The 17,372-nt window shown below is 33.6% G+C and overlaps 1 protein-coding gene across 1 annotated transcript; it reads right to left on the bottom strand.

Moving 5' to 3' along the window:
* Positions 1-496: 496 nt before the first annotated feature.
* Positions 497-1,249, bottom strand: LOC131843333 (3-oxoacyl-[acyl-carrier-protein] reductase FabG-like). Its single transcript, XM_059191961.1, has one exon. It carries the CDS (start codon positions 1,247-1,249, stop codon positions 497-499), a length of 753 nt encoding a protein of 250 aa, XP_059047944.1.
* Positions 1,250-17,372: the final 16,123 nt, after the last annotated feature.

Consider the following 17,372-nt stretch of genomic DNA (forward strand, 5'->3'; position numbering starts at 1 on the left):
ATAATATGTATGTATTTAAAAAAAATATATCTATGTATCTGTATCAGTTATCTAGTACCCATAACACAAGCTTTAGGTAGCTTAACCTGGGTCTATATGGCGCTGTGTGAATTGTCCTGAGATTATTACTATTATTATTATTATTATTATTATTATTATTATTACTATGAAAAACTGTTCGGTTCGGTTTAGCTGGGCTTCCCAGAATTTCTTGCTTGTCTGAACTTACCTTGAACCGGGTTACCTGTCTACCGTCAAAACAGATAACGATGCTCTCAATTATATGTATAATATATTCAGTAAATTGAATTAATATTAGAATTTCTTGTTTTGTTATTCTTTTATGAAATTATAATTTTATTAGTATAATTTATAGATTTAAAATATGTAATATTAAAGATAAAGCAATACAATAACAACATACTGTGTTAAATACTCTTATTGAAGTAACTACATAGATAACAAATCCAATTATATAACAAAAAAACGTTAATGCTTACACTAAAAGTCTACCATTGTCAACTAGCAAAGTCGATCCAGTTATACCTTTTGCTTTCTCACTGGCCACAAATAGAATTAAATCTACAACTTCCTCTGGCTCTGACACTCTTCCTAAAGCTGTTTTCCTTTCGAAATCATCCCACGATATTGGAGCATCAGCAGTTTGCAAGAAGTCAGTCCTCGTCGGTCCAGGATTTACTGCATTAACCCTTACTCCAGAAGGTGCAAGTTCCAATGCCGCTCCTAATGTGAAATGGTTGACAGCAGCTTTGGAAACACAGTAGGCTATCTGTGGTGGCGATGTAGATACCTTAAAACCAGCTGCACTTGACACATTTACAATGTTACCTTTAGTTTTAACAAGATGAGGCGCAGCTAATGATGTGAGATGTACAACTGCTCTCACATTGACTGCCATAACATCATCGTACGTTTTAAGTATTTCTCCATTCAGAATAGTACCATATGCTCCAATTCCAGCATTGTTTACTAGTATATCAAGCTTTCCAAATCTATCAACAGTTTCCTTGATAATTCTTTTAGCGTCCTCATCGTTAGCTACGTCAGCTTTTATTGCAAGTGGTGTTCTACCGACTTCTTTACATTTATCTACAACTTGTTTTAACTTGTTCTCGTTTCTACCAACTATAGCAACGTCCGCTCCTTCTTTGGTGAAATTAATTGCTGCTACAGCACCAATTCCAGCACTAGCACCAGTAATAAGCACAACTTTGCCGGCATAACTCATTTTTAGATTTTATATGTAAATTATTCGTCTGTGGACTAAATAAATGTATATGTTAAAAGAATCTTATTAATATGAGATAACAAACATTGTGTATTGAGACTGTAATGGTAAAGCAGACGGGCAATTTTGTGTAATAATTGTTTACACGGAATCCGTTTGGTGACGAATTAAGAATATGTACAGGTGAACTATTATTTTTTTATAATATTAGGCTGTGTATATACTTTGGTTCAATTGAAAATATTCTATAATTTCATGCCGATTAGATAGCTTCGTAATTAACTATTTAAAAAAAATGAGAATTGGATAATTTAATGTTTTATGGATCAGAGTTGTGTGCTCATAACTTTGTGAGTTTTCTATCTATACATCTATACATATAAATAAAATTGGAGTGTCTGTTTGTAATATTGAAATAACCGTTTTCTACTGCATGCATATGAATATAAATACGGTACATACACCAAAATAACATTTTTTATAATTTTTGTCAGTCTGTCTACCTGTTTGTCCGGCTAATCTTTGAAATGGCTGGACCGATTTTGACGGGACTTTTATTGGCAGGTAGCTGATGTAATAAGGAGTAACTTAGGCTACTTTTATATTAGGAAAATAAAGTTAAATTCACGCGGACGAAGTCGCGGGTACAGCTAGTATATTAATATAAAGTATGGTTGTTAGTAATGGGGATTAGAGGCTTCATTGCTAGAAATATACTAATATTGTTAATTCCTTGTGAATTTGCCGCTACAAAAACTGACCATCATGCACTGGTGCTCCGCCAGAGTGTTCCATTAGCGCAGGGGGAAATGGTAATGTTAGTAATGTGGACTGATAGCCATATTGTTAACAATGTACCTTATCAGGTTGACCTCCATGTGGTACCCTCTGGAAACCATCGTGATAAATTCATAGTGATTTTACTATGATGGCCAAACTGATCTGACCTCATGCTCATCTTATCATTCTCCACTAGTGCGCCGCCAGTGTAAACCGTTAGCGCAAGCGGATGTACTATTCCATTATCATCCATAAGAAGCATTAGCGCAAATGGGTGTGCCATTTCCATTATCATCTATTAAAAAAAGGTTAATTAATTTATGTATAATAATATATATTCTTAACCGCTAAACCACCATCTGTCTCAAATGAAGACGAGATATGAATTTCACTTCTCTCATAAAAAAATACGTTCTCTTTCCTTACTAATATTATAAAACGCGAAAGTGAGTGTCTGTCTCGCTTTCACGCCAAAACTAGTGAACCGATTTAAATGTAATTTGGTACACAGATAACAGGACTAGAGTCTGAGATAATTTTTTTTAATACGAAAAAAGGGTTGAAAGGGGAGATAAAGTTTTGTATGAATTTATCGTTGTTTTTAAAGGTTTTTTAGGCTGTTGATTAAATACAAATAAATATGATATTAAAATTTGGTAAGAAAGTTACCCATAAGATAGTTAAATAAATTACGGAATAAATATTTGTATGGAAATTCGTCATTTTTAAAATTAGAATATGAAAATTTCCTTTTTGATTTTTTGTTATGGTCTTTGGTTTTTTTCCTTTTTTAATTCTTCGTCACTCGCGGACGAAGTCCCGGTTTTGTAAAAATATAAACTATAACTGTGCAGATTTTTAAAAATAAATTTAAAAAAATACTTTTCAGAAAACTGTCGTGATGTGTCTGCACTCCAGAAGCACCAGTAATGCAGGGTAATACTAGTGTCACCAGAATTTATGTTTATTTTATGTTTTCAGTGTGTAGTTTGTTTGATGTTTATTTATAGATGGTAGTAGGTCGTAAATGTTTGCTTTGTGTTGTACGCCTGGATTTATGTATGTATGTGTATTATTATTATTATTTTATTATGTTTATTGTATGTAAGGTGCCCGCTGAAAACCAGCGTCGTGGCGTCCCGTCACGACATATGCTGAGCGGAGACCTAGTTTCTAATTATTAATATAAAATGTAAATTAAATTTTTCTTTCTTTCTTTCTTTCTTTCTTTCTTTCTTTCTTTCTTTCTTTCTTTCTTTCTTTCTTTCTTTCTTTCTTTCTTTCTTTCTTTCTTTCTTTCTTTCTTTAATATAAACTAAAAGTCGCTCGTCTGCAACGCAATATGGTAATAATAATGTGTACAAGCGGATCATATCTGTCGTTTGATAAAACAATACACGCAGCGGGGCACATTTTATCGGAAACTAAGAAATGTGATAAACATGTTTCGGTCCCGGTAGTTTAGCGACACATCATTTTGAAGGTCGCGGGTTCGATTCCTCGCACAGTACAAATATTTGTATTCAGAAATATGATTGTCTGTATTTGGTCTGGGTGTTTCTTATGTATCTTATGCTATATGACATTAGTTCAATTCGCAGTTGCATAGTGGATTTTATGAAATTTAAGACACTAATATTGTGAGCAAGGACTTTTTTATGGATAAAAATGGAATGGTGCTGCTGTGCTAACGATTTACGCTGGCGGGGCACCAGTGGAGGATAAGATGAGCATGAGGTCAGGTCAGTTAGCCTATCGTGACAAATTCACCAAGAATTTATCTAGATGGTTTCCAGGGGGTACCGCGTGGAGGTCAACCTGACATGGTACATTGCTAGCAATGAGATCATCAGTCCACATTACTTATAATCCTCTTTCACCCCTGGTGAGCTGATTACCAGCGGGCTACATGATATTAATCCTTATCCAAATAAATATGTTAATGTCGAACAGTTTTATATGATGTACAAATAACGGTGTTGAAAATCGCTGTTGTGTGGTCGTTTAATATATACATATAAATAAAATTGGAGTGTCTGTTTGTAATATTGAAATAACCGTTTTTACTACATGCAGATGAATACGGTACATACAACAAAATAATATTTTTTACCATTTTTGTCTGTCTGTCTGTCGGTCTGTTTATTCCAGCTAATCTCTGAAATGGCTGGACTGATTTTGACGGGACTTTTATTGGCAAGTAGCTGATGTAATAAGGAGTAACTTAGGCTACTTTTATTTTAGAATAATAAAGTTAAATTCCACGCGAACGAAGTCGCGGGAACAGCTAGTTATATATATATATTTATATATTGACGGCGAGATAAATTAATAATGACACAACATTAACAGTTTTAACTTATATTTTTATTGTAACACTTTTTTGACATAACTATTTATTTTTAAAGAAAGAAAGAATAGAAAATAATTTATTCAAAAAACTTAATTTAATCACTTTTGAATAGTCACAGTTATCATTCTTTTAATCTACCGCTCATTCGGAAAGCTGTCTCATCACAAGAAGAACGAGCAAGAAACTTGCGTGTTGCTCTTTTATCATTGTAACTTTACATTTCCAATTTGAAAAGAGCGAATACCAACCACCAATTAGCATTAATTTAATTTTTTTTTTTTTGTAATGTACCTAAGTATTTTTTTTGTAATTAAAAAATGGGGCCCGTGCGAATCCTGGACGGGTTGTATACTTACTGTATGAAAGTGATCCTAAAACATGGATAATCTAAATCAATTAACTTCAGATGGGTTATTCTTAAAATTAAATTTTCTACATTCACGGCGTCTCAGGTCCTGAACGCGGCAATTATGCAAACTGCGCGCTCCGTCTGGGTCCTGCTTATTTGTCGAGTGTTTTCTCGAGGGGCTAGTGATGCCACTGAATATTTTTATCGATTATCGATTCATATAGACGACGACCTTAGACGACCCCGGTGGTCTAGTGGTTTAGCACACCGCTATACTTTACCGATGGTCGCGGGTTCGATTCCTTGCACGGCACAAACATTTGTATTCATGAGTATGATTGTTTGTGTCGGTCTGGGTGTTTTCTATGTATAATATGTATGTATTTACGAAAAAAAATATATCCTTGTATTTGTATCAGTTGTCTAGTACCCATAACACAAGCTTTAGATAGCTTAACTTGGGTCTAGATGGCGCTGTGTGATTTGTCTTGAGATTATTATTATTATTATATATTTAACACGTTATAGGCGGCATGCTTACCGGTGGGTCACTCCGCAACTAAAGTAAATTTACAAGTTGGGACCAGGTTATCACCCGTGGGCACTTTAATTGAAATAAATCTAGGGGTGAAATAATATCTACCTCAAATTATTGTACACTAAAAACACAAATAATATATACGCAACGTAATAATGTATACGTAATATATACGTAATTAACAATGAAATATGCCGGTCCCTATGTGAGGAATAAGATTATTCAATGCAACGTGATTGTAATAATTTGTACCAGCCTTTGCCTATATTTATACCCGCTTATATTTTTAATTAGTGGATGATAATAGAAAGGTATACTCGTTTTGCTGACGCTTTACGCTGGCGGGGCAGTTGAGGATTGTAGGATGAATATAAGGTCAGATCAGTTAACTTATCGTCATAAATTCACCAGGAATTTATTTTGATGGTTTCCAGGGGGAACCGCGTGGAGGTCAATCTGACTAGTATCTTATTATAATTTTCCCATAAAAGACCCATTAGCTTATTCTGAACGGTACTTAGGACAGCAAGGTTCGTCTTTAAATCTAGTATTAATATTATAAATATATTAGTATACTGTCTAACCTTATGAACGGCATACGAGTAAGCTGCTGAACTCAGTTTTGCTGCAACGCTCTGAGCAACCCTTTGAAGTACAAACATTATTAGTAATAATGCTGAATAACTTTTTTTATTATTCTACTAGCTGACCCAGCAAACTCCGTTCCACCTCAGAATGAAATAATATGTCATGTGGTTTATTGAAGTTTAGTATATCTTTTTACAACACATTATAGTCTATAAATTTCTGAACGAACCCTGTTTGACAGTTACGAACAGTTTGTACGGGAAAATAAAATTGTTATCTTTATTATTTTCTAAGCAATTTCTTCATATTTCATCACCGTTTAAACCACGAATACTTCAAGACTAAAATTAGCGAAATCGGTTCAGCCGTTATCGAGCTTTAGCCTAACGAACAGCAATTAATTTTATATAATTATAGATTGTTATTATTAAGTATATATCGATATATCGATAGAAATAAATGCGACAATAGCACATCACTATCACGCTCATCGTCGATGCTGTGAGTCGATGAGGGCGCCGCATAGGAATCATCTATTTTCGATATCTTGTAGTTACGGATAACTCACTGTTTTGTTAGGGATTAAAGAGTTATATCTTCAGTTATTAGCTGGTTACATAGGAGTTAGACTCATGTGTGATTTATAACTTTACTAGCTGACCCGGAAAACGTTCTATTGTCATATAAATTAAAGTATTAGTACCACTATTTGAAAATAGGGGTTTATGATAAGACAGTGAAAAATTAGGGCTGTATTTTTTAAATTCAAATCATAAACAAAAAATATGGAGACGTAGGAATGAAGGTAATATATTAAGGAAAGTGTTACATATGAATATGAATGGTTATAAGGTAGAGGAAGGCCGAAAATGATGTTTTTTTTTCGGACTACTCTAATGCTGTTGGCCGTAGCTGGCCTTTACAGCTTCACCGGACGTTAGGGGCGAGTGCAGATGGCACTCCAAACCTGCGGAAGGACTTATGGAGCGGCTGAAGGCCAACTCCTGCCTGACGGATACGACTTTAGTCTGAGGGCACCATTAGGGGTTCGAACCTCGGCTCAGGCCGTCGTAATTTCGATCCCCGTTTGAATTGGACGGGGGATCGATCGGAGGGGGTGGATGTACTGTATGAAAGATGATATGATAAGAAAAGGAGTAAATAACGAGATGACGCGAACAGGGACGAATGGAAGAGAAAAACATATTATTCCGACCAAACAAATAAATAGGATAAAGAAGAAGGAGATGACGTAATCGTATATAAATAAAAATAAAGAAGTTATTGAAGAACTAAAAAAAATGGAATGGGCCAATGTTATCATTTAGGGGTATAAATTAATGATAATAAAATTCTCTGAGACCTATCGGGTATACATATATAATACAATTTATCAGTCTGTTTCGGAGACCAGAGCAAAAGTAGATTTTTTTTAATCTTATACTACGATTGTGACAACCAAGCATCTTATTGTTACGGTAGCCTAGGAGCGCCTAAGACACCAGGGGTGTCACGTGCGCGTTGCTGACCCTAAAGAAACCTCAATATAGCCTTCTTCAAAAACCCAATGCTGTAGGCTCATGAGAAAACTTCGGCAGGAAGTTCATTCCACAATCTAAGTGTACGCGGGAGGAAGCTCCTTTGAAACCGCACTGTCCTAGACCACTTAAGTTCTAGCGTATGGAGATGATTGTAAAAAGTAGCCGTAGGCATTAAGTCGAACAATTTCTCAGAACACAGTCCGTTGTATATTCAGTAGATTTTTTTATACTACAACGTGGGAAATCTAGTATACAGGCCATCTGGTATATAAAAGCAAGGCAAGATAAGGCCTTTAGATATTCAAAAAGGCTTACAAATGTCTATTTGTTTAAAATTTATTAGTATTCTTATACGTTTTTTCTGTAATGTTAAAAAATTAACCATCAATTCAAACGGGGTTCGAAATTATGAAGGCCTGAGTTGAGGTTCGAACCCCTCTCAGACTAAAGTTATATCCGTCAGACAGGAGTTAGCATTTGGTGACCCGATGTTTCAGCAAATCTGAATGTATGTAGTATTGAAACCATAAATAAACAAAATGGCTTACGTACTTGGGAAGGCAAGATATCTCAGTCCTCTAGAATAGAATAGAATAGAATAGAAAATAATTTATTCAAATAAACTTACATTGAAGCACTTTTGAATAGTCATTACATTTTTTTAATCCACCGCTCATTCGGAAAGCTGTCTCATCACAAGAAGAACGAGCAAGAAACTTGTGTGTTGCTCTTTTAAATAATTTTATTATTACTTTACATTTTTAAGTTTAAGTGTGTGAATACAAACCACCAATTAGCACTAATTCAATAAAAAAATATTGAATATATAACCAACGGGTTAAACAATTAATAAGAGGAAATCAGTCATAGTGATTAGAGCAGACCAGTTCCTAAAACCAGCACCCATTCACGAGTATGACGGTCAAAAATTACATCGTATGAGTCATATGATGATGTGCAGTCCTTGATGCTGTTTGTGTAATTAGGCAACAGTTGTTAAGGCTGTATACTCTTCTACATTTGCTTATCCCCTTGAGGATAAAATATAATACACTCTCTGGTAAGCATTCAGCTCGTTTGTCGTAACAGATGAATAAAAATTGTAAACATGAAGTCAGAATCTTTACATAGTATAAAACAAAGTCACTTAAAGTGTCTATTCCTTTATATCTTTTAAATTACGCAACGGATTTTAATTGAAATTTCAGTAATAAGTAGAGTGATTCAAAAGGAAGGTTTATACCTATAATACATCGGACAACCACGGTGGTCTAGCGGTCTAGCACACCGCTTTACGTCCGATGGTGCAGGTTCGATTCCTCGCAAGGCACAAACATTTGTATTCACGAGTATGATTGTTTGTATCGGTCTGGATGTTTCCTATGTATAATATGTAAGTATTTACGAAAAAAAAATTATCTATGTATGTACTTGTATCAGTTATCTAGTACCCGTAACACAAGCTTTAGATAGCTTAACTTGGGACTAGATGGCGCTGTGTGAATTGTCCTGAGATTATTATTATTATAATACATGGGTGTTACAATGTAGAACAACCCGGGAAATTTAAAGGTAGTGTAATGCATTCGTGCGAATCCGGGACGGTTCTCTAGTTATAAAATAAATTATTCCAAATAATTATACTTTGTTTGTTCGCTATAGAGATTATTTCTTGTTCTGATTACATTATATTAATGAATCATTATTGAAATAAATACAATACTTACTCAATAGGTATGTAAACCTATTTACGTCTTAATACCATCTAATTGCTCGAATCCATCTTTTGATACATTTACGGTCGATTCGTTATATTTATTCTAGCTAATTAATGACAGAATAAAACAACACGCTTACTTCTAATTCCCGTAATGAGCACGCTCCTACAAGATACTGTTATGACACGGCGGCCATTTTGAAAATGAGCAAGATGGCCGCCCGTTTCGTTTTAGAGGGAAAACGTGTTGATTTTAGAAAATTAAATGATGCTTCCCATAGATATTGTAATGAAAAAGTGAAGCATACGGTCGATTTATAATAAAATATCAAGGAAAATGTGGGACAGATATTAAATTATACTGATATTAAATAAATATTGGATTTAAAAATTGAGTTTGTTTATTACTAGAGGTGGTCGCGACATTTGAAGCGTATACTATTTTTCCTATATACTATAATTGTATTTCTTTTATATAAGTAATAAAGAGTGTATTATTCATATACATTTGTAGACTGCCATCTATTGATTGTCAGCAAACAACAATAATAAATAATAATTAATATCTACTCCGACATCTATTATTTAAACTACAAATTATTAAAACAGTTGATTTCCTTAATTGTATTGAAATTGTTGAAGAGTTATTTAAAATGTTCACAAAATTTATTATTCTTCCTTTTGGGCCACAGCTTTCTCAGCTTGTAGTTTGTACGTTGTGCTAACAGTCGTTTTTATATATGAACAGCACTACGGATATCATGTTATTATGTGACACCCGATATACGACTCATATCATTCCAGAGGACTAAAATAGCCTCTTATCTTGTAATTTCGCTGCCTAAACTGCACCCTATAACGTGCAGCATTACATAGTATAAAACAAAGTCGTTGTCGCTGTCTGTCCGTCCCTATGTATGTCTAAATCTTTAAAACTACGCAACGGATTTTGAGGCGGTTGTTTTTAATAGATAGAGTGGTTCAAGAGGAAGGTTTATATATATAATACATGTACACCCGTGCGAAGCCTGGGCGAGTAGCTAGTATACAATAAATTTAAATATAGTAAATTAATAATACACATATGGACTCTGTTTATTAACTGTAGCAATGTCTAGCAATATTACTCAATCCATATTTTATAATAGCCAACAGCGTCCAAACGTTCTCAGTGTATTAGGACTAAATGAAGTTTAGAATTCTGAAACTAAAAGTCTGCTGTAGTTTGTGCTTAGCCTCTACAGTATGTCTGTTAAAAACATACACATAAAATTCTTTCTTCAAACACAAAACGCTGAAATATGTACGTGAGATTGAGGTAAAATTTTGTATAAAGTGAAACTGGATTCATCCTGCGTACGCTTAGATGGAATGAACTTCCTGCCTTCCTTCTTTATCACGAGACTACAGGGGTTACAAGGGAAACGCGCACGTGACACCCCTGGGGTTTCAGGCGTCCATAGGCTTCGGTAACCATTAACCATCAGATCGGCCGTATGCTGTTTGCCACCATAGTAGTATAAAAAAAAAACTCTGGTACTTTTCAAAGTGTGCCTGTGGTATAATTTTTGATTAATCAAGGAAAACTCTGATAGTGTTCTAGTATAGTTGAGTTCCAGTATAGTGCACCAAAACAAGCCCGCATTGGGAAATGTTTCAAGTTCTCAACAGTTCCGTATCAGCATTCATCTATCAGGGAACATGTTTCAACCTGCACTTCCTACTGAACCACAATTTAACTAATGTGACATACAGTTACAAAGTTTGACAAAATTATATATATTACTAGCTACTCGTCCCAGCTTCGCCCGGGTGTACATGTATTATACATATAAACCTTCCTTTTGAATTCCTCTATCTATTAAAAAAAAAACCGCTTCAAAATCCGTTGCGTAGTTTTAAAGATAGCAAAGATATATAGTAATGTCTAGCAAAGATCTATTCTGAAAAGTAGCACCATTTTATCATCATCATGATCTCAGCCCGGAAGACGTCCACTGCTGGACATAGGCCTCCCCCAAAGATATATGACTAGCAAAGATTAGATGAAATTACTAGGACCCAGCAGACGTCTTCCTATTCTGAAAAGTTCACTTCATCATAATCATCATCTCAGCCCGGAAGACATCCACTGCTGGACATAGGCCTCCCCCAAAGATCTCCACGACGATCGGTCCTGCGCTGCTCGCATCCATCGCCTTCCAGCGAACTCGACCAGATCGTCGAGTCTTGCTGGAGGCCTTCCCACGCGTATTCCGGTAGCACCACTTACTGGAACTAATTGTATTTTTAAATCATCCATTAAGCCTAAATACATATTTTTTTAATAATATTGTTTATTTTCGCTTACGTATTGTGTTTTTAGTGATCTATTTAAGCACTGAATAAATATTTCTTACTTCTTTCTTTTTTCTATTAGAGCAGGCAGGATGAATGAATGAAAGACTTTATTGTTCCTCTCACACAAAGAAAATATCAATTATATAAATTAATAATTATGTATCATTATTGCATAGTATAAAACAAAGTCACGGTCGCTGTCTGTCCGTTTCTATGTATGCTTAAATCTTTAAAACTACGCAACGGATTTTGACGCGGTGTTTTGTAATAGATAGAGTGATTCAAGAGGGAGGTTTATAAGTATAATACATGTACACCCGTGCGAAGCTGGGGCGAGTAGCTATTACCAAATATAAAAAAAGAACATAATTACAATATAGAGGTAACAGGGCGGCCTTATCGCTAAATGGCGATAGGACGGACAGGAGTGATCAGATTAAGTCTGGTTGAGGCATAACAATTAGTTATTGTTAATATTGTTAAATAAACAGCAGGATCACTATACCATTTATTTTTATTGTTGATCTAAAACCACAGTATATTGTTTGATGTTCGGTACAACAGTATGTCAGGGGCAGTGCCTCTAGGCTGCTGGAGTTTCAAAGACTATTAACGGATAAGCTCACCTAAGTTCAAATTTTACTTTTAATCAGATGAGTTCGTATTTTCTCTGGGTTGAACTCAATCCTCTATCTAGTTAGACTTGCATTTTGTCTATCTATTACACGATATAGTCTAAACCGTATTTATTACACAATACAAGAATTATTGCGTTTTACTAAGTTGAAAAATTGTATTGTAAAAAAAGTATTGTATTTTTTTCTTTATAGAGGAAAGAATACTTATATAACATTTTTCATTGAAGCTTCATTTCTGTAAGTCGTAGCGTGATGTTATTTGGCTTATAGCTATTCTAAAAAAACTATTTAGTAATTTTTTTTTGAGTAATAATAACACTAACATCTATTAATAAGTTAATAATAAATTCTAGTAATGGTTTTTCAATTGTCTCGCAGTTTAAGACACCGCCTTGATGGTCGCAAGTTCGATTTCTCGCAAGGCAATTTAACTGACATTTTGTATTCATGAGTATGATTGTTTGTATTAGCAGGATGTTTTCTATATATATTATGTATGTACTTACAAAAAGTGTATTTAAGTATTTATATTATATATCTAGTATTTATACAACATTGCTTAGGTTAAGAATAGACGGCGCTGGGTTTATGTAAAAAAAAGAGTAGTTTCTTTGATTTGCGTGTTATACTAAACAAAGAGTTAAGTATAAAATGCTAATTTTTTTTCTTTTATATAGTAACTAGCGTTTCCCGCGACTTCGTCCGCGAAGATTTACCTTTATTTTTCTAAAAATTATTTGAAGCCTAAAGACGTAAAAATTATTTTGTTCGTCTTAATTTATTCGTTCCATTAGGTGATAGGTTCATACTAATACATTTACAGCCTCGGTGGTCTAGTGGTTTAGCACACAGCTTTACTATCCGATGGTCGTGGGTTCGATTCCTCGCACGGTACAAACATTTGTATTCATGAGTACGATTGTTTGTATCGGTCTGGGTATTTTCTATTGTATTTATTTAAAAAAAAAAATGTACCCATGTATTTATATCAGTTGTCTAGTACCCATAACACAAGCTGTGCTTAGTTTGGGACTAGATGGCGCTGTGTGAATTGTCCTAAGATATTATTATTATTATTATTATTTACATCCTGCATCATCCCTTATTTTATCCCCATGGGGGTTGAATTTATAAAAATCCTATTTAAGCGAACGTCTTCATCAAGCGAGTAGCTTCAATCTTTAATTTCAGTTCAATCAGTCGAAAATCTAAGAAGATTTTTACAAATTTTCATCCCCTATTTTATCTCTTTAGAGGTGGAATTTATAAAAATCCTTTCTTAGGAAATGCCTACGTCATACTAGCTTTAGGCTTGCAAATTCTCAGCCCGATCGATTTAAAATTGACAAAGTTTCATACAAACTTTTATTCCCTATTTTATTCCCTTGAGGGTAGAATTAATCAAAATACTTTCTTAGCAGATGCCTACGTCATAACATCTGCCTGCATGCCAAATTTCAGCCCGATCCGTCCAGTGGTTTGGGCTGTGCGTTGATAGATCACTATGTCAGTCAGTCACCTTTGAGTTATATATATTTAGATATTAGAACAGATTTTTAGATGCGTATACTCATTAGTCATTATACACTTATTTGTTTTCTAATATGGTCTCTGTAATATATAAGTAAGAGCATAGATAATATTTTTTTTTATTCCACAGATACTAGTCACGAAACCGTACAATAGTGTTGTACGTATTCGTGATCCGGCACTGCTTCTTTTGGCAGCACGCCAGATGTGAGTCAGCAGAACACCGTTGCATTGGAATAGTGATGTGCCTGCATTTAACTATCGATAAAATATAAAAGTAGGTACTGTCAAAGTTTTGAACGTCAAATTCATTTATAAAACTTATTCATGTGACTAGATTATTTATATAGTATTTATATATTATTTATACATATAAATAAAATTGGAGTGTCCGTTTGTAATATTGAAATAATCGTTTTTTACTACATGCATGTGAATATAAATACGGTACATATACCAAAATAACATTTTTTACAATTTTTGTCTGTCTGTCTGTCGGTTTGTTCCGGCTAATCTCTGAAATGGCTGGACCGATTGTAACGGGACTTTTTTTTTTATTACATTAGCTGCGTTACCTACTTTTATTTTAGAAAAATAAACTTAAATTCTACGCAGACGAAGTCACGGGTATAGATAGTTATTATATAAATATATAGATAGATAAAAATTTTATTTCCGTAAAGGCACAGTAATATAAAAAACAAAAAATAAAATAAAAGAAAGTATACATTATAATATTTAAAATTAATTACAAAGATATATTACTATTCTTTGCAGTAAAGAATATTTGATGAATTTTATGATGGAAAATGTGAAATGTTTCCCGTATGATATAAATTATGAGCGAATTTAATGGGGATTATCTAAAAAAAAAAACTATCTGTTGCCTTCAATTATTGCCCGGACAGAAACATAAATGTAAATATAATATATGACTATATAATTACCTCTTATATATAAAATTCTCGTGTCACAGTTTTCGTTCCCATACTCCTCCGGAACGGCTTGACCGATTCTCATGAAAGTTTGTGAGCGTATTGAGTAGGTCTGAGAATCGGCCAACATCTATTTTTCATCCCCCTAAATGTTAGGGGTAGTCCACCCCTATTTTTTTTTATTTTAAGGCAAAACAACGTTTGCCGGGACAGCTGGTAATATATATATAAACACATCCTTGTCTTCCAGATAATAATTTGAAAAAATAATCAGATTTTTTTCTATCATCATCATCATCTGCTTCTTCCTTATCCCATTTATTTGTGGTCGACGTAATATGTTTTTCTTTTCCATTCATCCCTGTTCGCAGTCATCTCGTTATTTACTTCTTTTCAATTTTTTTTATATTCATGTGCAAACATGTCAAATCGACAAAATGTTACATCACTACAAGAATTGTCTATAATCGACGAACCATAGACCGCAGAGGAGCGTTATCTTCAATGGTCGGTATAGAGTCTTGCAATTTTCTAGGGTTCCGCACAAAGATATACATTAGAATTGAAGTAAATAATATGTATATATGTATTATAAATTGCATGAATGCTAGTATTTTTTTATACTATTTATAATTGGCATATAAGCATACGGCTTATCTGATGGTAAAGGGTTACCGTAGACTATGGACGCCTGAAATACCGGGAGTGTTACGTGCGTGTAAACGATACTTAAGAGTCCTTAATATACCAATAACATATGTTGGTGGTCACTCTATTCTCCCAAATTTGAATTTAAATGAATCTGTATTATTGTAAATATGTACAACAAAAAATACGAGCTGAGTTTCTTCTCAGTTCTTCTCATCTCAAAATCCGAACTGACGGTAGATTTGACATATCTCATAAGAGTCTGTAATAGACCCACATGAAAAGATATTTTGAATTTGAATTTGAATTTGACGTAGCCTATGAACGCCTCAAACAGCATGGATGTCACGCGGCGCCATGTCGACACTTAAGAAACTTTAATATACTCTTCTTGAAAAATTCCATATTATATATAGTATAGTTGCTAGCTAATACATTTGTGTTGACTCGGATTCATCAGCTTTGCTGTTGATTTCCTTGTAAAAAGTCACAGACAGACGACTTTTTTCAAACTTTTTACGAGACAGTCTTTTTGGTCTATGATGGTCTTATCTAACTCTCATATTTTTAATGTATGATATCAAATGTTGCACCTAGGCGAGTGCAACGCAAATGGTTTACGCTGAAAGGACACCAGTGGAGGATGATAGGATGTACCTAAGATTAGATCTAGATCCGTGGCAAATATCCAGGAATTTATCACTATGGGCTCCACAGGGAAGTAACCGGCTCGAAGGACCAAAAAAACATGTATTAAATCAGGAGCGTTTTGTACTAATTGAATGAAAATTAGTTTTCAGGTTACAACCGTATATTGATCCAAGCTTAAAATACATATATCAATAAGGTGTAACAAAAACATCTTGTTAGCGCGTTGTAGAAAGTTATATGAATCAATACAGCGCCATCTAGTTGTACTAACATAAAACAATATTAACTTGAACACAGTGTATATCAACTTAACAAGGAATATTACTAGTTATGGGACATTAGTCTTAATTAATAATCCCTTCCCCCTACTTTATATTGATTGAAGGAGAGGACTGAAGCTCTCAACTGTATACAGTGACGGTCTAATATAAAAATAGAATAGAATAGAATAGAAATATTCTTTATTCAAATAAACTTAATATGAGCACTTTTGGATAGACATATGTTTTGATTCTACCGCTCATTCGGAACGCAGACTCATCACAAGTAGAATGAGCAAGAAACTTGCGTGTTGCTCAAAAGATAAAGGAAAAAATATATAATCTAATTAAATAAAAGCTAGCAGATGTTTTTCTATTGTGGATTCAATATCATACTATTCTGGTCGTACAAAAGCATATTCCTTTTCAAAGTGCAGAAAGCATCTTCCCTCTTTATACAATTATGACCACCATTCCGCGAACTGCATCAAGAAATTGAGCTTTTATGCAACTGTTCTTTTCTTTTATGTGGTATATTATATGTAGGTATCCATAATATAATGGTATCATGAAAGTGTTAAGGTTTTAAGGTCGATAGTTAAAGGGCTATGGGACTGAAAAAATTATCTGTAATTGAACGCAGATTTTGGAATTGAAAAATAATAATACATTTAGAAACGTATTTATTTTATTTTACAAATTAAATATACATAAATCTGTACAAAATAATGTATTTACAAAAATTTTGTTTTTTAGTTTTTGGCATCTTAACCTTATAAAAATATTAAACCATGACTATGATAACAGAAAGAAATAAATATGTGTATTGTGTATGCTTAATCAAGTGTCGAAAGGGTCGCATATAGTTGCGATTTCCTAGGTCTAAAGACATGTCGTCATATCTACATATATAATTGTTTGCATAAAAAAGACAATATTAATATTTTATTTTTATACTGTATAATTCTACACTTTAGTACGAGATGACTTTGATAACGATTATGAAAAAAAATATTGAATAAAAATAAAATAATAACTTAATAAATATAATTATTTTTTTTTAATAATAAAAAAAAATTATATTTGTTAAATATTCTAATTAAAAAAAAAATTGAAAAATGAAAATGAGAACAAGAGTCTATAAATTGAATGAAATGCTCTTTAAACTTTACGATAAAAAAAGAACACCAAAAACAGTACAAAATCAGCCAAAACATATACACAAACATAAATTGCAAATGCAATATATGAAAAG

The sequence above is a fragment of the Achroia grisella genome, unplaced genomic scaffold, assembly GCF_030625045.1.
Source record: "Achroia grisella isolate CSIRO2021 unplaced genomic scaffold, CSIRO_AGI_Agris_v1 utg295, whole genome shotgun sequence".
Classification (NCBI taxonomy): Eukaryota; Metazoa; Arthropoda; class Insecta; order Lepidoptera; family Pyralidae; genus Achroia; species Achroia grisella.